Below are 26,940 nucleotides of genomic sequence, written 5' to 3' on the forward strand. Positions count from 1 at the left end.
CTTTATCGAAAAAAAAAATTCGCTGCCTTTTGATCGATGATCGAGAGTAGAACACGTCCGACACCGACGAAGGCTAAGAGGGAACTCAACGTAACCTTCGCAGTCGTTTGAGGATAGCGATGGTTTCGCAACGGCAATGATATGACCGTGTCTCTTGAGCTACGTAACTTAGAGAGCGCCTACAACACATTACACGTGACAAGTTTCTGTGACTACATCAATCGCATTCAGGATAACGCTCGCACCGATCCTTCATCTTTTTGGTCATGCGTTCGACAAAGAAAGGATACTCAGAGTATACCTCAAGTGACCACATACAGCGATGGAACTGTCGAAACACCAAATGTTGTTGCGTTCCAATTCTCGACATTCTTTCAAAATGTTCTTAGCACTAACCCACCACCTTTATGCGAATCATACCTAAGTAGCTTGCCGAATCGTGACTTCAACCTTCCTCTGCTGAATAGAAATTCGAACGACGTCTTCCTTTTATCAATCGGTGCTTCACTGTATTTCTGAAGATCAACATGGATTCATTAAACGTAGATCTACGACCACCAATCTTCTGACGTACGTTTCGAAATTGGTTACTAGGCTGGACAAACGTCAACAAGTCGATGCAGTTTATGTAGACTTGAGCAAGGCTTTTGAAAGAGTACCGCACAAATTTGACATCGAAAAAATGCGTCTGATAGGACTACCTGATTGGCTTTGCAAATGGATCAACTCTTATCTCGTAGACCGAACTGCTTACGTACGACTAAACAACGTGAACGCGACGCCTTTTCGAATCACTTCTGGAGTTCCACAAGGAAGTCATCTGGGACCATTGATCTTCGTTCTTTTTATCAACGATCTATGCGCTATCATTGAATCGGAGAAGTTGTTGTAAGCCGACGATCTAAAAATTTTTCGTACCATAGCTTCACTAGTTGACTGCTGTGCTCTCCAAAAAGACATCGATTCAATTCTAACGTGGTGTCATCAGAATGGTATGGTTCCTAATACTTCCAAATGTAGTGTCATATCTTTCACTCGTAAACGTCAACCTTTGAACTTCAAGTACAAAATGTCATCGACTACTTTAAGCCGCACCTTCGTCAAAGACCTTGGCATAATTTTGGACACCAAGCTCACTTTCTCGCAGCATATCTCGACTACAACAGCTAAGGGCTTTGCGGTTCTTGGCTTCATACGACGAAACACAAAATTCTTCAACGACTACTACAGCCTAAAAGCACTTTATTATGCTCTTGTACGCAGCATTGTCGCATACAGAGTGCAAATCTGGTCTTCATACCAGGTAGTACAGGCAAACCGGATCAAAAGAGTACAACGATGTTTCCTCAGATACGCTCTGCGCCAGATACCATGGAACGACGCCTCGAACCTCCCGCCCTACGAACAGCGCTGCTTGTTGCTGAATCTACCGACGCTGGCATCAATGCGCATTCTTCTACAACGGCTCTTTATCTTTGATATTCTCAGAATAATGTGGACTGTCCAGAATTGTTGTCGTTACTTCCGTTTAACGCTCCTGCAAGATCAACTCGGACGCAGGAATTCCTCAGACTTACTACAAGACGAACCCGAAACGGACAAAACAACCTTTTGGATACATGTTGTGCTCGTTTCAATGAAATAGTTAGTAATTTCGATTTTAATATTTCTAAGGCTGTGTTCAAAAGTAGAATAAGATAGTATCATTTTGTAATGTGTAAACATCTCTAAATGTCTGCAAAGACTAAATAAATGAATAAATAAATAAATGTACCCTATCTCCGAAAAGGTTGCTCGCACTTCAGTCAGCCACATGGTCAACCGTTCGACAGCCACGAAGTTCATATTGACAAAGATTGACATATTGGCATGAATTTTTCTTTTTACATATATTTTAAAATGATGAAAAAAGATCTTTGAGTATCATTTTGAAAAAAAAAGTTCAAAAATTTTATTTTTAAATTTTCTTAGATAAACAACGAAGTTGGTTAGCTCCTTTGGCACATTTTCGAAAACATGTGATCTTCATAACACTCTTTTGCTGTAATTGTTATTTTACAGGCAGGCAAGCAAATTCAAGATATAAATATGCGCTAAGCACGTATTAAACTGCGCACTTTATTTGTGGCTAGTGTCAAATAAGTGTAATTTCTGTCATTAAGCTACACGCTAACCAACTTTTGGTTGAACTTTGTACGGATAACTGTGCCTGCAAAACATTGCACAAAATCAATCTTTCAACGCAACGGACAATAATATCGAACATATCAGTACTACCTCTACCAATGGTCGATATGGGATTCTTTTTAACGATCGATCAGTTTTAAATTATCCCATTCAAAAATAGCAACTTAATATTATGCAATAAGTGTTTCGAAATCCTGTACAACCACTGTACATCTTATCTTTTTTCCTCTTTTCTTTTCTGCATTGTGCAACCTGACCAACCATACCTATAAACTCTCAGATTGAAGATCATGAACGACCACAACGACCATTCGGATGTGAATAACAAAATCGCAAAAAGACACGCTTTCGAGGAAAACAAAACTGAACGAAAAATACCGATCGTAGCAATGTCAGAATTTCCTTCCGATCGACCGGGAAAAGCGAGTGCAAAAAGAGAAAGCGGAAAATCCGATCCGAGGGGTAGCCCGATCGTTCAAAACCAGAAGACGACAGCTTCATGTCCAACCCTAGAGAAAATTTAACCGACTGATCAACTGACTGACTGATCGGGAAAACGTTGTCGCTTTTCTTTGAGACACACGGTGTCAGTCCGCTTCGAGACGTCCGGCTGTGTGCGCGCGAAATTTCCTGCGTTTCTCGGTTGCGTTCTTGGTGAAGTTATATAAAAAAAATAGTCCTGATTCATCCCAAGAGGAAAAAGTTCTTTGGTGGAAATATTTCGACCTCCAGTCCTGGATCCGCGGGCCAGGCATTGGTAAATTGTTCCGTCGAAGGGATTTCAACATTTTGCAAGTGTTTCGGCAGCGAAATCGAGTGCAGATCCAGAGATTTTGGAAGATTTTCCTTCAAATCATTGTGACGACCAGTGGCGAAAATCGGAAAAAGTTATTTTTATTAATATAGTGCTCCCGGGAATGTACTGCGGGTTAATAAGATGAGTGTAAGTGTGTGCATACGGGGGTTTATATAAATAGAAAGGCGATCTCTTCATCGCCAAAAAGATCTTCAGTGTCGTTTTTAGAGAGCAAGAATCAGTCGCCGTTAGAATTGAAGAAACCTACAGATTGAGCCGTGTACTCGTGTTTAGTGGAAAACGCATTCGAAGTGCTTTTGGGGAGGTTTGAGGTTTTTCAAGAAGGCAAATCGCGTGCTCGTGTGGCGATTTTCGCCTAGCTGGAATGGAGGTAGAATCTGGTGTGTGGTTATGCAAAACCATGCGAACGAGAGGCGCCGCCGGATGATTTTCGATCGTAATTTTCGTCGACATAAAGCAAGGGAATGCGGAAAATTGGTCGTGCTTTCGAAATGTCAACCGGGTGCTCGCAGGCAAATCAGAAGTGTGTTGGATTATGACTTCATCGGACAGTGAAAAAGTGATCGGATTTCGTTGATTGGTATTAGCAATGACTTAAAAAGCTGATTCTTCTATAAGTGCCATCAAGGATGGTTAATATAATTAATATATTGAAGATTTTTACATGAAACCAGTTATAAGTTAAGAAAATCAACAGGTTTTAAAGTCTATTTTTTTCAAGTTGTTAAAATATGAGTATTGATTTTAATTAATTTAATTGCTAACCGCTTTAATTATAAACCAAAAATAACCTCGGTGATTTCGTTAAGTTAAAAGGTTTTGCAATTTCAACCAAATTGTAGGGTTTAATTCAATCCTAAACATCACTTTAAACTTTAAAACGTCTCTCTGGTATGTCAGCAATACTATGATGGACTTTTCTACTGAGCTTAATCGAAATTGTGTTACTTTATTTATTTGAAGCCTTGCTAACTAGAATATTTAAAATAAATATATTTGATTTAAATCTGATTAATATTAGAACTTCCTAACGCCATACCATCATAACTAGAGGTGATAGACAAAATTTTAAAGAAGAATTTAACTCAGGACACAAACTTCACGAGAACCAGTTCTTAAAGCATACACAGACTCAAAAATGCTATTCCCTGAGTGAAAGTACGTCAATGCTTGTAGCAAAAAAAGGCATAGCAAACATACGTGCTGATGGACAGATATGCAGTCAATGGAGTTCATTTGTTTCAATTATATCATAACCGGCTCATACTTTTTTGATTAGAATTGTATCTATAGTAGGGGAAGGTCTTCCATACAAAAGAAGTTTATATGATCATTTGAGATCCATTCTAGTAGGGGGATAGGGAAAACAAATCAAGCAAATGGAACCAAATTTGGCATGGTAAAATATTTGGAAACGAAAAATGTTTACATTAGAAACACCGCCCTTTTCCTGGGAATGGAGAAGAATTTTTCGGATAACTTTTTAAAAATTCGTTTATTTGAAACGGCTCGTACCGGATAACTTGAGAACTTATCAAGCAAATGGAACCACATTTATGTCAAGGTATTCACATACGAGAAACGTGTCTATGATAATTTTGATCTCTTCCTTCTTGCAGTAAATAAATAAGCAGATTGTAAAGGACTTCTAAACATTTTCCATTTTTTTTCATAAAATGAGAACTAATCAAGCACATTGGACGGATAAAGCGCAAATGGGAGGAGATGGATTCAACAAAAAAAAAAGCTCAATTCTATATGACTGTACCACTCCAAAACCTTGATCCATGATGAATAAAGTGATGACATGTGATGAAAATGCTTCTAAAAAAATACTACTCTCTGGTAATCAACATCTATTAATTTCTTTATATTTTCTATAATTTTCATAATTTTGGAATGTTCTTACTGGAAGAATATAAGTTTCACCGATAAGCCAAATAAATTGAATAAAAATTTTAATAACTTAAAAAAAATGACATAAAAATAAATAATAATTGACAAAATTTTCTCACATATCATGCAGTTTTGGAAGGTGTATCAAAGCACACCGGGTTAGTTAGTAAGTGTTGATAAATGGAAGATAACAGAATAGATTTTGATAAATATTGATAAACTTATACAGAATGTAGTCATTGATATTCAAAACTTATCATATACTTTTGTTGATTTTCATTGTAGGAATATTTCACTTTATGAAGAGTTGACAAGCTTATTTTAAGTTATTGGGTAGTTTCGACCAATCATCATCTAGCAGTAAATTTAGACCAAACCAATGATTCCGATTGCTGATTAAATTCAACAAAAGTAAAGCAATCTTTTGTTATTTTTTTTCTTAACCTGCCAACCTTCAGTTTTTATCATATTTAATTGATTTCATAGATCAATTAAAAATAATGCAAAATTGCAAATTATTTTCGTCATTTTAAGGTAATTTTTTAATAATTGTCGCGTGAGCTTTCATTACGTCGTATAAAACAAGTGGAAACAAAGAGTTTTATTACGAAAACTGACATAACTTAGTCGCAACTTCATTGCATTTAGAATAGTTGTAGCTTGGACAACATATTCTATATGTGAGATACAAATTTTAAAGCTGTTTTGATAAGTTTTGCAGCAGTTTTCTGTGAATTCTTGAGCTTTCTTTAACTCGTATGAAAGACTTAAGGGGGGGGGCTTAGGGTCTAACACTTTCAAAAATTCGATTTTTTTATTTTTTTATTTTCTTATTGTAAAACATTTCAAGAATATTGTGTCAAATTTTCAAGTCAATTGAAGCAAAACTGTAGAAATTATAGGCCTTTATCTCCTCCTATCTAATACTGCAAGAAAGCAAGAGCAGAAGCTTCAAACGCGTTTTTCTCGAAAGCACATTTTTAAAGTCCGTGGACATCGTCATTTGAAAACTACTTATCCGATTCTTTTCAAATTTGGAACACATTTTCTACATATAAAATTAACATAGAATTATAACAAAGAACAAGAAATATCAGCTAAAGTAGGGGAAAGTGGGGAACCGTAGGCCACTTTTTCTTTGATCCGTATCTTCTTCATCATATAAGATGAAATTAAAAAGGTAAATGGCATGGTTTTCTACGTTTTTAAACGTATCATAATAATATTCATTTTTTAAAAAACTTCATGCCTTCAGTTCTGACTGCTTAAAATTTTTCCAAAAAGGGGTGAAAATTTTAGGCTACTATGCCCAAAATAACCAAACAACATGCAAAGTTTGTGAGTTAACGCAAAACTGTAATTGCATTACTCATTTTGTTATGTATAAGCAATTTCTAATGAAGAAATAAAAAGGTGATCCAAAAGTTTCAAAAACCTGTCGCGAACGTTATGGCGAAATTCCTTATTAAGTATTTATGTTTGTTTCTATCGCATTCATTATTTATTTTTAATTTTCTTAATATTCCGTCTCACGACATAAACATAATTCCTAAAACTCACTCGGTCCATGGCAACCGTTCTTCAATTTCTCGGACATCCTACATACGCAAGATTGGTTTAACTACACCAAAAATAATCTGCACGTAGCGGCTACGTGAAAAACTACATAATTTTTATCCAATTGATTTTCACGTAGATGCTACGAAATAAACAAGCAAACGCTTTCCTATAGGAATTGGTACCTCATTTAAGTCATCTAAAATTTACGTGAATTTCTAGTGAGTTCAACGCGATGCGTTTATGAACGCTACTGGAAATGTTTTTGGTATCGAAATGAAATTTTGGTTGATTTTTTTATTTGTTTTCATTTTTTGTTGATATTTATTGATAAAGATAAAAATGAAACAAAATTAATTGTGAATAACATTTATTACCACAATTTTCACAATCATATTGAACCGTTCGTCAAATTCGCAGCAAATTTAACATCATCAACAGGCTGCGTTAGGATCGAAAACTGAACGGGTTCCGAGAATTAACTTGGAGCTGGAGCATTTTTGAATTATTGTGCCGCTCTCCTAAAAAGAAAGATTACAATGACTTGGATCCACCCTCTTTAATCTGAGACAATTAAATTTACCGGGATATGCGACGAAGACGCCATATCCGAAATTTTTCCGTTGACTCGCTTACCTTGAGAATCGGCGGAACTTCTAGGAACTTTCTCCGAAGCTGGAAACAACACAATTCACAGCTTAAGTGAAATTAAATTTTGAGGGGGAAATAGGTACACTTACCTCCATACTCTCGACGTTCGGATTTGTGTTAGAATGTCCAGAGAGGTCTTTTGCTCGTCCTCCGACGCTGGATGTTCTTGAGCTGCAGCATCTAATCACCGCATTTTCACAGCATAAAGAAAACAAAAAGTTAGCTAACTGACATCAATTCCTTTTTCCAATAAGAATTTGCTTCCACCACTTAGACTTTACGTGAAATTCATGTGTCAGTTACATGGAATTACAAAGCACACGTAGAATCGATGAGATGCATCAAAAGCTTAGTTTACGTGAAAAATTCCGTATATTTAATTTCAAAATTATTTTGGGTGTACCTCTCTCGTTTCGCTTCTGCTCTACTCGTTACTACCGGATTGGCAGCGAACACCTGTTTTGCAGGACAGTCGTCCGCCATTCTCGCAACATGTCCTGCCCAGCGTATTCGGCCAGCCTTCACCCCCTTCTAGATACTGGGTTCGCCGTAGGATCTCACGGCTGGTGTTATTGTCTGCGGTCACCAGTGAGCCGAGATAGATGAATAGATGGTGCGTAGAGACTTGATGTTCAAAGATGCCCATTTATCAACAGTTTCGAACTGGATTGCGCATAAATACGCCTCAGCAATTCTACTAAACGCGAATTCATTCCCAAGCGTACCATCGTGTTGAAGGAATAACCGTGGTCTATTCTGTCGAACGCATGGTCTAGGTCACATGAAATTTTTGGACCAAAAAATTTTTTTTCCTTGAAAATAGCTTGCTAGTTTTACATTTTGATACAAATTTGGTTCATTTTGTATTTTTTACGTGTAGTTTTTAACACAAACAAAATTAAAAAAATATAAAATATATAAATTTTATGAAAATTTTTGGACCCAGAATTTATTTAAAATCAAATCTTTTGAAAGTGGACTTTTTTTAAAGATCGCGCTTGCGGAACCTCTAAACATGATTTTTTTAGTCAGCTCCATACAAAAGTTTGTTCTGCACATCCTAATCTACCATTTGGAGGGTGAGTCCCCAGATTCCCAGAAGTAATGCAATTTTGGGACACCCTAATGTACAGCCCCTGCTGTTCGCAATGTAAACTTTGCTTGTCTAGATTTCAATTTGAAGAACGATGCCAGCAATTCCGGAAATCTTCGGTCAAAAGATTAGGACGTAGTGACCAAAATCCTCGGCCGGGGAATGAGTGAGGGAGCCGGATTGCAAATTCGAACTGTAGCGGCCATGTGATCTTTTTTTTATTAGTTGATCACCCAGTTGGTAAACCCTGTTCACGGATTGCATTCCAAGGCACGGCGAACCACCGCGTCCTCCCAGTTTGCTACTCTGGGTCAATGTGTGCAATTGGTGACTCACACCCAAAATAATCTGCACGTCGTGGCTACGTGAAAAACTACATAATTTTTATCCAATTGATTTTCACGTAAATGCTACGAAATAGATAAGTAAACGCGCCCCTATTGGAATTGGTACTCACATCTAATTTACGTGAATTTTTAATGCTTGCAACATGGTTTGACGCTGAAAGTTACGAGAAATTTTTATACAATCGAGGTTCCATTATAGTCAGCTATATCGTTCCTTTTAATTATTATGATATTTGAATTATCAATCGTATGACCTTTTTTCCATAATAAAGAAGTCATTCCAAAATTTATTTTTCATTGTTTATTACACAATCTACTAAACATACAATAGTCACTGCTTTAGAATCCAATCTACTTAAAAATATGAAAACTTACTGTTTGAGTAACTCCTGCTTCTAGCCACCAAGCCCTTGTTGTTCCGGATTTCCTCCTTATTCGTCACCACCAATTTCTGGCTCGAACCTTTGTTCAAGCGGGGGTGAAGGTTGCGCATTTGCCAAGTTGCTTTTCCGGAAACATCTGTTGTTTTTCCTGCTGCTGTTGTAGAGTGAACTTGGTACGGTTGTTGCAGTCTCTGTAAAAGCAGAAAAAACCTCGATTGACATAACTTTTCCTCTCCTGTAATTTTGAATTACCGATAGTTGCATTTTAAGATTTTCCCAAGCATGTTGCTGTGTTGCTGTGTTGAAAAAGGAAATGTGTCTTACAAGTCACTGTGATTGTATCTGGAAAATAATTATACAAGTAATCAATAATAATAAAAATAATTAATACTCACCTGAATATGTTCTGGCTTCTGGCGTGTTGGGTTTTCCGGATGCTCATCAGAAGGACGATTTTGTCGACGGTGGGCCTCCCACCGAACCCAACAACGTCAACGGTCGTCGTCATTATCGTCGTCGAAATATTCAATGTGCATTGAATAAAAACACCTTCACTAAATAAACGACTCAAAACGTTTTTATGAGAAACTTAAACAAGCTGGTGCTTTTTGATTCCACCACGTAAAATAAAAAAAAGTGCCATTGCGGGTTTCGCGTTCAACGGCGCGCCGGTTTGCTGTGGCGCTTATCGAGATTTTTTTTGGGCTACAAAAATAAAAATTCTAATCTAAGTTTGTGGCATATCGGCAAATTGATAATCTAATTAGAGAGCAATTATGATAGATATGAAAATTGATAGGTGGAAAGGTCAAAGCTAGAGCGCTTTGGGTAGAAGAAACGAATAAAAACAACGAACGAACAAAAAACAATAAGTAGCAACCATCTGATGTACCTGAACAAGTAGCACGCATCGATAGAATTGGTTCAGCAATCAAAACAGCACTTGTGAGCGCTGCTTGTGTGATTTTTTGCCCGGTCGGACGCAACCTCATGTGTTCGACCCATCTGGGCTGGTTGTGGGTAGCAATGTGGCTTCTTCGTCACTTACTACAAACAGCCAGCAGATGCCGGGTAAAGAATCACACATTCAGTTTCATGCTGTCGATAAGAAACAATGCCCTAAGCTCACAATTTCACCATCTATTCGTTTCTTCTACCCAAAGCGCTCTAGCTTTGACCTTTCCACCTATCAATTTTCATATCTATCATAATTGCTCTCTAATTAGATTTTCAATTTGCCGATATGCCACAAACTTAGATTAGAATATATCCCAGCGGCGATCAAAATAAGATAATAAAAAAATAAAAATTAAACAGATTCGAAAGGCTGCCTTTTATTCTTATAAGAAAAATGATCACACGCACGAAAAAGTTGATCAAAACGTAATTCAAGACACCCACTTAGAATTTACGTGAATTTCATGTATCAGTTAAGGGTTGATATGTGTTAGTTACGGGGAAGTAATGTGGTTGCTACAGGACGTACGTAGAATCGATGGGATGCATCAAAAACTTAGTTTACGTGAAAAATCCCGTAAAATTAATTTCTTTATTATTTTGGGTGCATGATACTCCCCCTTATTCTGCGCCGCGCGTGAGGTGACGATAGTCGAGTCACCCGATTCCAGTAGTCGCTTTAGGTGAGAAACGTCTTTTAGAATTTACTTTTTGAGTTATTATCCTAATCTAGTAGTCACCGTGAGTGACAAATCGTATGCTCTGTCACATCGGTTTTGGGAATAAGGTGACAAGACTCACGCGACTCCGACTCGACTCGACTATCGTCACCTCACGCGCGGCGCAGAATAAGGGGGACTATGTACCCCTACACCATAAAGTCCACCTGGGGCCTGGGGGCAGGACATGCTACGAAGGCTATACCCATGATGGGAGACCATACTCGCGCAAAGCTCTTCACAGCAATACTCATTTATTCGTACTTCTTCAGCAAATTTTAATCCCCCCCCCTACTGTCACGGGTTGGAAATCCGTTCGCCGATACTCGTTACCCGAGGCCCAATTCGGCCTCTTGTCACAATTTGAGGCTTAAGGATCGGCGCCTCTCCTCTTGACTCGAGACCTTCTTACGCTCATCCCTCTTGACACAATTCGAGACGATAACAACTTGCCTCTCCTCGTGTCTTGAGGGCCCTTTTTCGATCCGTCTCTTGACCCAATTCGAGACGAGAACTACTCGCCTCTCCTCGAGTCTGTAGATACTCACATCACCTAAACGTGTTTTCCGTCTCAACTCTCGATCTCCACATGTTTACGGCTCAAGGTCCTCTGCCCGTCGTGAGTCAATCATATCCGCGAATCGGGACCAGGAACCTCCCCAAAAACAGACCGATCAAAACCCGCTCGAACACTTGGTCGTCCCGCATATCGGGGTCGCGACTGCCCGATACGCGTGACGACCCCTCCCACTTGCAACTGGGCACTGGTACTAGGACACCTAGTCGCACCACGTTTGTGCCGAACTCGGTACGCAGGCTGTCATCGAAGCCTGACAGTACCAAGTGTGACGTGTAGTTCGCTTAACAGTACACCTGCAGGTGACGAGTCTGCAGACACGTTTCCACGGGGAGGTGAAACTACTTCGCAGAGCTCGGCCATGTAGTCTGAAACACAGCAGACGTGCAGATCAGCTGTTCTCAGCTGGTTCAGGAGGAGTGCTGACGTAAAAACGATTGAGCCTGTATGTGGCATTGTGTGCAATATAGGTGTGTCCTGGGATGCCGGATCGTACTGCTAGCTACACATCTTGTAGCTGAAGCTGTTGGATTGTACCCGTGTGTACGAATTCCCCGCAATGATCGCTGGTATGCCGCTAGCCTTTGTAGATCAGAGCAGTTGTTTCTCTACCAATTGAAACATGTCATGGTATGTTTCTCAACACTACCATGCGAACCGAACGAGTTCCTGTCGGCATACCACCAAAAAACATCTTTTCGTCCCAAAATACATCTCGGATTGTGTGAACTTCACCGTAGGCTTGCAAGAAGTCAGCAACTCGCTGGTTGGTGATGGAGCGAGTAAAATCTAACAGTCTTACTTCCACTGCTTCATCCTCCATTTCGATACGTACTTTGTACAATTACGCTTTGTAAACAAGGGATTGTTTGTCATCGTGATCTTGTACGACACGCTGAGCGAGTTCGAGGTCATCGACCCCCACTTAAAAACAACCAAGACCCCGCCAAGGGCGGTTTGGTTGTATTAGAAGGACGTTTTCGCACTTCAATCCAAGTTCATGAGCAATGAATTTATGCACGTCTTCGTGGGTAGGCGACTTTGGGCCAATGAAAAGTCTATACGGAATGTGTTCTCGCGACGCCCCATCGCGAAAACACCATGCGGATTTCCGATAGTAAAATGTCTTTTAAAAGAAGTCCGTGCTCGACTTCCGAAAGCAACGATAGAAAAACCACATCAATTTGATAGAAAATATCAAAATCGGGATAAATAGGAAATTCATCTCTTGTCAACCCCTCAACAAACCCCATTTTTTTGTATTCGATATTTTTTCAAGTTTTCTAGATTTCTCGATTTTGTGCAATAGATATAGGTCGTATCCAGTTTTGTTGCATACTACGTTTTGTTCAAATTGTTCTTATTTATCCTACCTCCCTCGTGATGTCTCAACTCCAAGTGAAGAAAGAAGGATTTCAATTTTTTTTCGGCTTGAATTTCTTTAATTTCAGGAAATTGAATAGTTCCACTGAGACTTCATCCCGTGATGGAAACTCGTATTAATTTGTCTAAGTGCGCGAAAATGAATAAGGATCAATCTCAATGAGGACGGTTGTTATCACTGAGTAGAATAGAAAGTAATAATGTGTTTTACCTTTCTTAGAGACTCTTTAAACACTGAGCGCTCATTCATATATTTAATGTACATTTTATACTGGAGTTACTGGGCACGTTTTTATATATCTAATGCTTTTGTTTTGACTTTTTGTTTTAACTTTTTCTGAGTTTTTTTTTTATTGAACGACTTTAATAACTTTTGCAACTCTGTTGAAGATTGTAAATTGTTTTGATTTACGCATTAAAAACACCAAAAAATTGGATGAACGAATTAGAACCCCAAAATAAGTAAAACACATAGGGGGAAGTGTTCCTAAATGCGCATATTGAGTAATATGCGCATACAGCCGATTGACGATATGGCTGGAGATTCTTCATATCTAATCAGTGCAGTTTGAGAGTTATATGCTTTTAAAACATGGCATGAAGAAATTAAATTGTTATATAAAGTCGAAAAAATTTAAAAATTCAAACAAGATTTTTGTCAGTTTTGTTATAATATATCGAACTTTAATTATCGTGCGTACAGATTCTGTGAACAAAAATTTTAATGGGTTTTCTTTCTTATTCATTTGGAAATTAGAAATTCAACAAATTGAAGTTTTTTGCAAAGTTGTAAATGATAAGATTTTGGAATAAGAGACAGTTTCTGAATGCCCATATCAAGGCAGGTTAAATGCCTATGTCAAGAAAAATAGATTAGTTCTATAAATTTTTTACTTTTTACCATTGAAACATTAAATCTACGCTCAAATCACGATCATACAGCGAAAAACGAAGAATTTCATACTGATCCGATAAAAATACGATATGAACAAAATATTACCATGAAATATGGCCATATGGCATACCTACCTATGATTCATGCAAGAGAACTAGTGATGTAAAAAATTTCACCAAAATTTCAGCCTTGACGTATGCTCTACATTCGTTTCTACCACTTTCAATTAAATAATATCAAAATATTGCAAGTGTTAATGAAATATAGCTAAAAACATAAATATGCGCATTTAGCCCGCCAGTTTCGGAAATCGGCTATTTTGACTTCTTTTATTATAAAATTATTTTCACAAAAACTATAAGAGATTTTAACAGAAAAATTGCTCTAACGTATATAAAACAGATATCCGCTCATGTGTATATAGTTTTCAGACTTCTATCTATTGGAATATGGGAGAAAATGAGTGCTTTCCTTAATATGCGCATATAGCCCCCCTCTCCCCTACAGCTCTAAAGTTCTTGGTATCACAGAAGAATGAACATTTTGTTATCCTGTGCTATGTTCAACAATTCTTTCCCTTATGAAATATTGTTGAAAAGGAAATTTTTCAAAAATTACATGTCTGTGTTGAAGTCGTCAGTCTCTGAGCTACTAGCATTTGCGTTTCACCTTATGCCAAAGCATACCTTTAAACGGTTGAACAAATATAACACCAGACGGACCACAAGGAAACGAATAAAGTTGCGATGAGCTAAAGAAGAAAATTGTCGCGACAGTTTAATGATGTGCAAGTGAAATTATATGCCAAGATGTCCAATGAAATCGTTAACATACTCTGATTGTTGTATGCAAGTAGAGAGTATTAAGTTAAGACAGAGAACGTTACGCCTTTGCCTCCTGAGTTTTGCTGTTACAGTAGAGCTAAAAGCCATTGACCAGCCATTGAGGAGTAGAACTATTGAATATGATGTAATATTTGATTTAATTGAGAAAACCAAAATGTGTCCGTATCCCAACCTAACTGTTTTCTAAATTCAACTTTCTTACCATGTATTAAATGTTCTTAATTTTTTTCCTTTGAAGTTGCACAAAAATTTCAACATAGTGATTAGTTTTAGAAATATGAATGGTTGTCATAGAATAATACAATTATTATATAAAAAAAGCATAATAGTTTCAAAAACTACTCGATGATAAAGTTATATTCAAGCAATTACTTAAAACAAACACACCAAACTTCAAAAGAAAAATGTTCCCAGTCGGAAAAGTCAAACAATGTAGGTCACGTTTGAACGAGCATCAAGCGGCAACGTTACAGATTCGTACTTTATAGTATCGCAATAAGATTATCTAATTTTGTACGTACGCTCGCCGGTAGTTGATTTTAGAAGTCAAACGCGAAATAAATTAAACACAAAGAGATGGAGGAAGAGAAACGCCACAAATAGATCGGTCAACCAAGGCGTAAAGAATAAGGAGCAACTTCACTGACGGCAGCTTTTCGCTTTTCTTCTTCTACGAACGAAATGCATTGGTGTGAAGGTTTTAAGTTAGTGTGATTTTTTATGTTCTTCATGAGCCGGCTTTTCCGATCGAGTGCAACGTTAAGCGAGAAAAATGGCACGAGATCAAAAAGTTTCGTTAAGTTTTTTTTGGCCTCTGGGAATTTCCGCCAACCGGCGGCGGTGGCGTCAACATATTCGATGTTTATTTTTTATGTTTTCCTCCTTTTTCTCTCAATCTGGTGGCGAAAATTGTAAATAAATGAGCAATTGACACACACCCACATCTAGCCGAGTAAACAATCTCGAACAACTTGTGGTTCTTTTGGCCAGACGGCTCGATTCAGATGCTGTGGTTTCAATTTACGCAATCCGGTGTTTCGTCTCGTGAAAAAGTATAATTAGCTTGTGTACAGCTTACAATGAACAACGAACGATAAGCATTGCTAAAACACGCCGCGGCTGAGAAGTATTTTGTTGACCCATGTAAATAAAAAGTAACGACTGCGTTTTCCACTTGATACTTGATCGACTCAAGCGGCGAGGATCCTTGAAAAGCAGCACCGGTTCGCGCCTAGATGATTATCACTTTCTTTATCTATTTTTCCGATATATTTTTTTCGAACCAGGGTAACGTACCGCTAAGATCTTCAACTCCGACCAATATGTCTAACTCGAATCTGGCCTCAAAATTCCGCTCCGGTCGATCGATGCCTTCGTGGGTGGTAAGAAGCAAAACAAACAAAATGGATCAGACCATCCCAGTGGATAATCGTGAAATCGATCATTTTCTCTTGCAGACCAATAGCAGTGATCGGGTTGGCCCAGCACCACCACCCCCACCAAATAATATGAACAAAAATTTTAACAATGCTGATCCCGAGTACGAAGTCATCGACGTTGTCAACCAGCAACAGTACTCCAATTCTCCACCGCCGATTCCATTGAAGTCACAGGGTAAGTCAATAAAATACTTTCAATTACCTACCGATTTAACTGGATTTGTTAACCTCAGACTCAACCTTAACATTATGGACTTCAACCTTCTCGAAATGATTTCTAAGGAATAGATACATAGCATAGCATAGCATAGCATGGGGTGACTACACACATCTTGATACACATGGTACAACCAATGATCAGAAACCAGCAATGCCAAAATGAGAATCTGGATTCAATTCTCATTTCAAATGTTGATTTTGAAGATTATTGTGGTACCATAATGCACACCGTGACAAGTCAATGTAATCATGGTAGGAAAGATCTGAAACAGCAAATTAAATCTTTAGGTGCAGAGAACTCATAAGACCCATGAAGTTGTTTCAGATAGGAATCGGAAGGGTGCAATTGAGGAAATCCTACTTGGCAGATAGGATTTATGAATGATAGAATGAATGAAACATGAAACAATCTCACCAAAAGTCCCTCGTCGTCCAGGACTGTTATTATGACATAATAAACGATTTGTCATCCGTTGCGGTACGTTCTTCTCAAATTTTTCAATCGAAGCAACTCAATTCTTCCTCCCGAGTGCCAATTCGTAAACATTTGCCCCGTCCAAAAACCTTTGGAGTCGAGTTGACGATTATCACCGTTGTTTTCACATTTTTTAGCAGTTCAGCTTATCATTGAAGTCGTGGGATTTAACAAGATCAACACATGTTTGAAAAATATCACTTTCAGGTCCATTGAGTGAAAAACAAAGTCCAAGTACTGGCGCGAAAAACAAAACCGAAATCAAGCAAGGCTCTTACAACTCCATGAGGCAAATTTTAAAACCTTCTGTAAGACACTTTCCTTAAGTTTGGAGCACTTTTTTAGTAGACATCTCTACTGTGGAAATCCATCCACACGTTGATACCACTTAAATTCAGTTTATGAAGATTCACTCAATTAAATTACAATTAATTATTGGAATTATCAGCGAAGCTAAACAAAAATGCGTGCGATGTCAATCTGTCACCGCCTACTCCTCCATGATTTCTAAGGAATAGATACACACAAAAATTTATGAGTTTTTCTGTACTGAAAAGTTTCACAGTATCTAATTCTAAAATTGTTAAATAGGGCTATCAGAGTCTAAGACATAACTAGTTATGAATAAGAAATAATTATTAAAAAAATTACATAATTCTGCGGAATCATAGCCCTTTATCTAATGTAGTTTATGTAAAGGGTGTCCACGATGAAATTGCCACACACAAAATTGATTCATTTTCATCCGATTGCCATGAAACCTTCAGGGATTGAAAAATAACTAGAAAACTTCATTTTACCATTTTACACGTATTTTATTTATAGTCCATACGCCAATGCCCGCACCTTGGCCTTAGGGCAGAAACACAGTGCACGTGAGCGAGCGAGCGAGCGATTTTTGAATGAACCTGAAATGAATTTCGCGTGAACATTTTTCAGGATCGTTCACAGTGCACGCGACGAACGGGATGCGATTTACACTGAGAAAAAACTTTATGGATAGGAAGGAAAATAATATTTATGTGAATCAATTTATAGGGAATTGAAAGAATAATTTTTAAGAGGTTAGTTTTGTTTAAATCATTATGAAATAATTCGTATGTGACATTCAATTAAAATTTTTAACAGCGTCATAAAACCATTCAATTATTTTTATTGCCGAATCCACAAACCGGAGTTTTCATCGCTATCAGCGCCGGCGACTTTCACTGACGTCAAATCATGTTGACCCGACAAATCCACGTCACGTGACTCGCAGAATAAGCACCAAAGATTTTATTTCAAAAGCACTTTAATGTAAGATAAATTTGTTCTAGAGTCATATTTATTATTTAATCCTTGCTCATGTTACAGATTGAACAAGTAAAATTTACCTTTTTCTAAATATAAATGTTCTGTGCACAGCAGTTGAGTGTTTTCTTTGGTTACAGATGTTAGGATGCTATAATTTTTTCTAGGAGTTTTCATTGTGAGTCCAAGCAACTGATTATGATCTGGCAGCTGCGTTTCTTTTCCAGTCGACATATTTTGAACTGTATAATCATGATTATAGTAATTTAAGATGAAGTTCCCTTCATGATAAATAACCATTTTTGCAGCTAGTACTCAAAATATTTTTCAGCTAATCTACTCTTGTTTTAAATATTTGAAACAATATCCATATATCAATTTCTCTAGGAGAAGTTATTTTATTTGTTCTTAAAGAAAAGGAGTATTTGTTTTTCGAAGAAAATTATTTTTTATAAACCATCTTATTTATTTTCAGACCCGAATGACCCGGGTGGTTAAAAGGTCTCTAATAAATAATAATAATAATAATAATAATCTTATTTATTTTGGCATCAAAACTTCACGTTCTTAAATTATTCAAGCAATTAAAAATGGAATGAAAAAATTTTGGATCGTGCGAGACCTGATGACCACGCAATTTGTCACCGGAATCTCCAAAGGTTTCAAATAATTAGAGAAAAAAAAACGCGCGCCGGTATATGGAATATGCATCTTATGCAGCTTGGTGAAAAAAATAAATTCACAGTGTTTAAATTTTCCCGCGAAGTAATGTGTTTTTTACAGCACAAAGAGCACAAATTCACCGTGCCGCAAAATAATACGAATTTCTCTTCAGAATTTGCTGGTCACCATTTCGTCCATATAGTGGACAAACGACAGGTATATGCTGGAAAAACTTTGTCATAGTTGAAATTGACCTCTGCTTCGAATTTATTTAAAAAGTTAGTCGAGGAAAATCGTTTCTTTTACTATTTAAAAATAACGCGATATATTTACAAATAAAACTGCCGAGAAATAATCTCAGTGCAGGTTCATATGAAGTTTGGGTGAACCAAAACAAATTATTCACGCGACTGCTGCGACGGATAATTTTCCGAATGGTATTTCGCGCGATAGTACGAATCGCGTCGCTTGCACTGTGAACGGTCTCACAGTTTTCAACGTTTTCAAATGAGGTGCGATTCTTCGCGCGAATCGCTCGCTCGCTCGCTCGTGTGCACTGTGTTTCTGCCCTTAACGTACGTAGGGGGAAGTGTTCCTAAACGCGCATGTTGGGTAATTTGCGCATACAGCCGATAGACGATATGGCTAGAAATTCATCATATCTAATCAGTGCAGTTTGAGGGTAATAAGCTTTTAACGCATGGCATGAAAAAATTAAATTGTTATAGAAAGGCGAAAAAATTTAAAAATTCAAACAAGATTTTTGTCAGTTTTGTTAGAATATATTGAACTTTAATTATCGTGCGTGCAGATTCTGTGAATAAAAGTTTCGATGGATTTTCTTTCTTATTCATCTGGAAACCGGAAATTCAACAAGTTGAAGCTTTTTGGAAAGTTGTAGATGATAAGATATTGGAATAAGAGACAGGTTATGAATGCCCATATCAAGGCAGGTTAAATGCCTTTATCATGAAAAAAAGTTTAGTCTTATAATTTTTTTACTTTCTATTGTTTAAACATTAAATCTACGCTCAAATCACGATCTTACAGCGAAAAAAGAAGAACTTCATACTGATCCGATAAAAATACAATATGAACAAAATTTTACCATGAAATATGGCCATATTGCATACTTAACTATGTTTCATGCAAAAGAACTAGTGATGTAAAAAATTTCGCCAAAATTTCAGTCTTGACGTATGCTTAACACCCGTTTCTAGCATTTTCAATTAAATAATTTCAAAATATTGCAAGTGTAAATGAAATATAGCTTAACACATAAATATGCGCATTTAGCCCGCTGGTTTCGAAAATCGGCTATTTTGACTTCTTTTGTTATAAAATTATTTTCACAAAAAGTGTAAGAGATTTTTACAGAAAAATGGCTCTAACGTAAAGAAAACAGATGTCCACTCATGTGCATATAGTTTTAAGAATCCTATCTATTGGAATATGGGAGAAAATGAGTGCTTTCCTTAATATGCGCATATAGCCCGCCTCTCCCCTACACCTTGTACCTCTCGTACCTTCTACACACTTAATCTTTTCTCCTGTGGTCGGGAAAATTTTGTCCTGTATTTTCAACAGCTGAAATTACAGGACGATTTCAGGACACAAAAACAGCTCAGGAAAACAACTGTCAAAAGCACCTGTAGGTGCGAAACAGTATTATCCTGTAATTTGCAGGGAGTTTTGCAAAACACCTGTAAGTTCGTAAGAATTTCCCCCTGTGATTTTAAATGAATTCTGCTATCCTCTACCCTTTCTCTTTTAATTTTAAAATTCAACCAAATCGCTGTTAAATAAAAGAAACGTTCATAGCGTTCAAAACAACATGAATTTATTTTCATTAGGTAAATTAAAAAAACACATTTTCTCGCAAAGTTAACACATTTTCACCATCACAATTTACACCACACAATCAAAACAGGTGATCTGTAATTAAAAAAAAAACAAATTAAATTATTTTCAATGAAGCACTGGATGGCAGTGAAACTTACCGATGCTTTATGCGAATTTGGTTTTTGAATCCTTGCGTTTCGTGGTCATGTCAGCAAACTGATGCAAGTCGAACCGGCCAAACACGATCCAAACCGGGACAAGCGGCTCGTCCAAAAATAAGTCATCAAACTATCTATGGGTTCCATCACGAGTTTTGCCGGAATCGGGCTGGCATCAACTTCATTTAAAATAAACAAAACGAACTCAATCGAAATAATTTTCACTTCGCGCGAATAGCGTCCACCGAACAATACGAACAACAAAAAACGGCAACCGAAAAATGGATGAACGGTTGAAAATTTTTCGCGGTTAAAATTTTCTGAAGTGGCGGAAAAGAGAAAGGAGATTTGACAACCAATATGTTTAACGTGATTCAGAAAAACACTGTCCTGAATTAATGGCGTTTGTTGGGGTTCCTGTGGGCACGTAGAAGTTTCATCAAAAATCACAGGAAAAATGATGTTCCGCGTGAATCGGGTGGGTGTTCATTCGAATTTCGGGAAAATTAAACTATTCCCCTGTGATTCGAAGAATCAATATCCCGAGGGGAATATTTGCAATCTTAGTGTGTACGTCTCGGTGGTCGAGTGGTTAGCTCGGTAAGATGGTAATCACTGGTCCACTGATGGCATGGGTTCGACTTCCATCTCGGTACTGGGTGTTAAATGTTAATCTTAAGTTGTCCACATCATTTATGCAGTCTGAAAAGCCTAAATCGGCTAAGACGGTGTACAGTACCGTTCATAATTGTATAGAAAATGGAAGCACGCACTTTGTCACTTCGACTTTGAACTTCCATAACTTTTTATTCTGAAAGTATTTTTCGATCAAATTTTTCTGCGTTAGATAGATCAATTATCACACTATTATATCACAAAATGAGCTTTCTGGAGTTTGTGTGCTGAGATACAGCAATTCTACGAAAATCGGGCTTTTTGGACTTTTACCATTCAAACTGCAATATCTCAGAAACTACGGTACATTTTTTATTGAAATTTTGCAGAGTGATTGTTGGAATATTAATCTCGCATGTCTGAAGTTTTTGAAAAGTTCTATCAATGTGATCAAAAGTTACGAGAGGTACAATATTTCAGGCATGAACCTAGAAATGCGATTTCTATAGAATTTTGAACGAATGTTTCCATAAGAAAATCTTATTTTATGTTTAACAACAATCTATTTCAACCAAAAAATCAAAACATTATCGCGAGATTCTGTTTTCAAAACACAAATGGATCATTTATTCCATTTTTTCTTTTCTGCATTCCTTTTTCCAGACATTTTTTTGACTAAACTGTGGATGGAAACGATATTGTTCTCATAAATCGTCAAAAACTGTATAGAAATCGCATTTTTAGGTACATGCCTGAAATATTGTAACTCACGTAACTTTTTATCCCACCGATAGAACTTTTCAAAAACTTCAGACATGCTAACTTAATATTTCAACAATCACTCAACAAAATTTCAATAAAAAATGTACCGTAGTTTCTGAGATATTGCAGTTTGAATGGTGAAAGTCCAATAAGTCCGATTTTCGTAGAATTACTGTATCTCAGGCCACACTAGTGTAATAGTTTATCTATCTAACTCAAAATTTGATCGAAAAATACCATCAGAGTAAAAAGTTATGGAAGTTCAAATTCGAAGTGACAAAGTGTGTGCTTCCATTTTCTATACAATTTATGAACGGTACTGTATGTCTAAAAAAAAACCGGCCATAAGATTCTTCACAACCTGTGAATCAACCGTTTTTTGCATGTAAACCCATACTTTCTCCAGTTCCTCGACTGGAGTTAATCGCCAGTTAATCGCCCTGTACTTCTCGATGGGGTGGAGCTCCGGAGTGTTGGGAGGGTTGAACATTTTCTTCACGAATTGACCTTATTGTCCCCATACCACTTCAGCACTTCCTTGGAGTAGTGGCATGAGGCCAAATCCGGCCAGAAGATTGTTGGGACGTTTTGGGCCTTTATTAGAGGAAACAGCACTCTTTCATGTACACCTGTCCGTTCATCGTGTTTTGGGTCACGAAAGGAGCACTCCTCTTCCCACACGTGCAGATGGATTGTCAAACCAGGAATTTATTCGCAAATTTGGACATCTTCTGAGTGCGGACATGCTTCGGAACGCTGAACTTATCCTTGGCCGTGAAAAACAGGTTGCCGTGGATCTGTTCGAAGTCGGCCTTCACATATGTTTTGTCGTCCATGATGCAGCATTCAACTTTCGTCAGCATGTTAAGGTACAACTTCCTAGCACGGGTTTTGGCGGACTTATTCTGCTTCTCGTCGCGATTGGGGGCCTTTACCTTGAACGTTCGAAGCCCAGCCTTAGTTTTGGCCTTCTGAACAAAACTTCGGCATATTTAGGTACAGCTTCTTAGCCACATCCCGAACGGAGGCGTTTGGGTTTCAGCCCCAACTACGCGGTTGTAATTTTTGGTGTTATACGGAATACTTTTTCCTTCACTTCTGGGCTTCCGATAAGTGGACAATCGTTCCGCATGGAATTCACGATTCCCAACGTTTAAGCGATAGAACGATGCGAGAGATCCTTATTCTCGAGATGAATGTGCAAGATTTTATCACGCACGAGCTATTCTTTCGACTCCAATTCCGCGAGTTTTGATAACAGGACTTTAAAACTTGCAGGATGTAAACAATGCACTATGAGCCAAATCCGCCAAATTTTTGGTAAATTCTACCCAACGGTTGAAAGTTAGAGCAATTTCATAGTGTGGTCATTTCATCGTGGACACTCTTTATTATGTCAAATACGATTTTTGATTTGCAAAAAGGACCTTATTCTGCACAAGATGAAGAAACTTTGCTACCATTTTCGCTTTGGAAGTATTTTTTCTGATCGTGTTGATGTTTAAGCTATAGCTATGCGTAAATTATTTCAACCGTTTAATCTGCGTACATACGTATCCTTTTATTGAACGCTACCAATCTCCGATGCAAAAAGTTCCAACACCTCAAAATTTGAACAACAAAAAAGACAACTACAGGGTGTCCCGTTATGTTTAAGCACGATTAATGAACAGCATAAACACAATTTAGGAGCAAATCATATTTTTTCACTTTTATGTTTTCTATAGTCTTTTTTTACATTGATTCAATAACAAATAGATTTCAGTAAATCGTAGGCTAGTGATCGAATTTTTTATCGAAAACTGCTCTTTAGCTTCAGCACAGACTTATTAGCGATGATTTTGACCAGTTTTAGTCAGTTTTTTGCGAAGTTTTCGTAGAATCTGCAGGCTTCACATGTTTGTAGAAAACTGATGGAAAATCAGGCCTTAACAGTAGGATAAATTATCTTGAGCCGAACGAAATGGCTCAATTCGACGCAAATCTGAACAGTTGATCAAACGGTATGGATATGGGTTATATCCAAACGATTTTTGTTTAGTTTAGCGGGAAGATCTTGGTTTCTGCTTGGTTCTACTTCCAACACAACATACTTCCAACTTTCTTTCCCCTCTCAAACACATCTTAAAAATTTTTTGGAAGCAAATTTGCGATCTTCCTTGTGCACAGACATACACAGTCTTTTTTTTCCAAATTGCCCAGATTTTCTATCCTCAAAACCTGGCATCCCTGCTTGCTAATAAATATTAAATAATCGAGATAAGCTAAATCTTGCCAGGATGCCAGGATTCTTGAAGTAGATCTTATGCATTACACTTCTGGTTCTAAATAATGAACTCTAAAACATGAAGGGCATTTGGATGGTAGAAATAGAAGGAATTTGAAGCTTTCTTTTTTTTCTCTAAAAATTCGACAATATATTCGACCAAACATTCGGTCAAATTTTGGTTTCACCGAATTTGTAAAAAGTTTCGAGATTCGGCAGTTTGCCGAATACTACTATTCGGTACATCTTTACGTTATATTGTAGTAAACATTTTATAAAATTCACCCTTTCCATCTCATTTCAGATATAAAACGCATGACTGTGACGAAGTGCGACTTATGCGGTTCTCTGTCACCGGTTGTCCGCTGCCAGCAGTGCGATCAGAATACGTTCTGTGCATCCTGCGACGATCGCTATCATCGTCATCCCAAACGTCAAACTCACATCAGAACGGTAAGTTTCATCTAGAGTTAGTTTTGTGTATCTATAAGCTTTCCATCATGGTTGAAAACAAAAATCCCTAATGTAAAAGGGAGAAAAACGCTTGACATTGCCATCGCCAGAACACATCACAGTACTTCCTCGTTCTCTCATACCGGCTTTTCGAACGACACAAGAAAATGCCCCGAAAATTTGGCAAATTGAAATGCACCAACGTCAGCAACACCACAAATTGGCATCGTCAACGTCAACTCATGACCATATTGCGTTTAAAATAAATCAAGCTGCATGAACTATTTTCGGAAGGGTCCATCTTGCCATCAAAGGACATAAATCATGTCAACCACGTTTCAATGAACATTCCGCCACGAGGGTTTTTTCTATGTTTCATTAGTAATGTCTCGTGTTTATGCTGAAAGCGCCCAAAGTACATACAACATCAAAATCATCACCGTAGAAGCTTTTCTAGTCATATCGTTCTTGTTGTTCTTCTTCTTCTACTTTCCGTCACTTGCCACCTCATCGCCTCGCAGCCCGTAGAACCGCAGCAATCGGTTGCCGCTCCTGTCGAGAAGCCACCACTGCCCCCGAAAGGCGAGGGAGGCCCAGGTGGTGGCCCTCTGCCGCCACCCCGGAAAAACAAACGTCCCGGAAGTTTCCATTTTCCCAGTCCCTTGTTGGGGCGCAGAGATCAGGACCAGGACCAGGTACGCTGCTGTAGCATATCTTGAGACGTTTCGAACTACTTGTTATGTACTACATCTTGCTGCAATTTTTTGTTTTTTGGTTTTTGAAATTTGTTCACGATTAGTTGATTCTGCATTCGATAATTGGCTCTATATGTTGTAGATAAACGAAAAATCACCGTTTGCCATACTTTGCGAAGCATAATATTTGCCAAATTAGGAAACTCCCTTTACAGTTAACTTAATGCTTCCGCGCAGCAGTTTGCATCTTGAAGAGAATAATACTACAAAAGCTGATTTTATATTTTGATCCATAACAAAATCTAATGAATCCTTACACATTTTCAATCATCATTTATTAGGAAAAATGTAATTTTTAAGAATTCGAATTATTGTTCATTAATTTCTTCACCCCAGAATTTTGTAATTACCAGCATTGATGAATACAACAACTATGTTCCAAACTTAACCAGCATGTGTTTTATTTATCAATGCTCACATCCCTTTTATTTTTTTTAAAGCATTTTTTCATGAAAAACGTCTTGCTTTTGCACTAACCCAGTAATGCATTTTACGCAACCATTATATTGTACGAGTGATAGCATTTGTGAATGAAAAGTTTAAAACATGGATAATAGAGTGCCCCAAATTTGTATGGGAAATTTAAAACTTGTGGAATGCGCTGCGGGCTAAAATTGATCCTCGGCCTAGTACAAGATTCCATGCCAAATTTGGGCGAGATCGGATCACGGGAAGGGTTCGCTCAACGAGCCTAAAGTTTGTATGGGATTTTGAGACATTTTGTTCGAGAGGAACATGAAAAAACAGTTTTTTTATTAATAACTCTGGTTCCCTTCGGCCGATTGCTTTTGAAAACGGGTCAAACGGGACAAATATTTCAACCCAGAACTGCATTTCGATCAAAGTTTACATAAAAAAGTTATCAGGCTTCAAAAATGAGCTGAAATTTTTAAGGATGATATTCATCACTCGACCGGAACACTCCATTTGAAATACATGCCATTGTGTCAAATCATGACTGATTTAGATTGTTGTTTTTTTGTGTAATATTGTAAACTCTAAGATTTTTCAAATATTTGGTCGTGGTTGTGGATAATATTCACGTGATAGCACAGATGAAGTGATAGTTCGGGGAGAAGTTCAGGTGAAACTTTAGGGAATTACTTGATCCCCATTTCTTATTTTCATCATATTTTCAAGTGAAAATAACATCCCAGAACCCCGTTTTCGCTGTAAAGTACGCGTAGCTAAACAAAAAAATTCATCGTTGAGGACAAATTTTTGACCGTTTTTTTTATTTGCATAACCACAGGAGCTAAGGAACATGACTTTCAGTACTTTTTCGGTTATAGGACTGACTCAAGGCTACATTTCTTTATAATTCTTGTTAAAATTGTTTCACAAATAACTGAGAATTTTTTATTTTCGAAGCATGCTCGGTAGCATTTATCGATTCATTTAAACGTAATACATTCATTAAATCAGCAATTCCAAACATCAACACAATTTAAACCCTTTTTTCAATCAACAGCCAATAACATAATTAAACCTTTATTCTTGATTCAAAAAATGCTATCGCTAGAAGAATCTTAAAAACGAAAGAAAACTATAAATGGAATTATTTTTCGAAAAATTAACATTTTGGCAGCATTAGAAATCCTTGGTCCATGTGTTTTTCGATCTGGTGGTTCTGATTCCATCCATTCTGTATTGATTTAAAAAAAAATCTAAGCTAGGTAGAAGAGTTGAAACATGA

At 37.4% G+C, this 26,940-nt stretch overlaps 1 protein-coding gene across 8 annotated transcripts in view; it reads left to right on the forward strand.

Annotated features, from left to right (window-relative positions):
- The first annotated feature begins 2,791 nt into the window (after nucleotides 1–2,791).
- The window catches only part of LOC129744031 (E3 ubiquitin-protein ligase lubel), a 64,533-nt gene continuing 40,384 nt past the window's right edge, over nucleotides 2,792–26,940 (forward strand). For 7 of the 8 annotated variants that reach the window (XM_055736347.1, XM_055736346.1, XM_055736349.1 and 4 more), the window contains exons 1-5: nucleotides 2,792–3,130; nucleotides 15,594–15,689; nucleotides 15,765–15,921; nucleotides 24,341–24,489; nucleotides 25,011–25,184. In XM_055736347.1, the coding sequence (XP_055592322.1) occupies nucleotides 3,125–3,130; nucleotides 15,594–15,689; nucleotides 15,765–15,921; nucleotides 24,341–24,489; nucleotides 25,011–25,184 (582 nt within the window). In that variant the 5' untranslated portion in view covers nucleotides 2,792–3,124. The remainder of the gene's footprint in view (nucleotides 3,131–15,593; nucleotides 15,690–15,764; nucleotides 15,922–24,340; nucleotides 24,490–25,010; nucleotides 25,185–26,940) is intronic. The other variant, XM_055736351.1, reaches the window with a different exon arrangement.

The sequence above is a fragment of the Uranotaenia lowii genome, chromosome 2 (assembly GCF_029784155.1).
Source record: "Uranotaenia lowii strain MFRU-FL chromosome 2, ASM2978415v1, whole genome shotgun sequence".
In the NCBI taxonomy this organism is placed as follows: Eukaryota; Metazoa; Arthropoda; class Insecta; order Diptera; family Culicidae; genus Uranotaenia; species Uranotaenia lowii.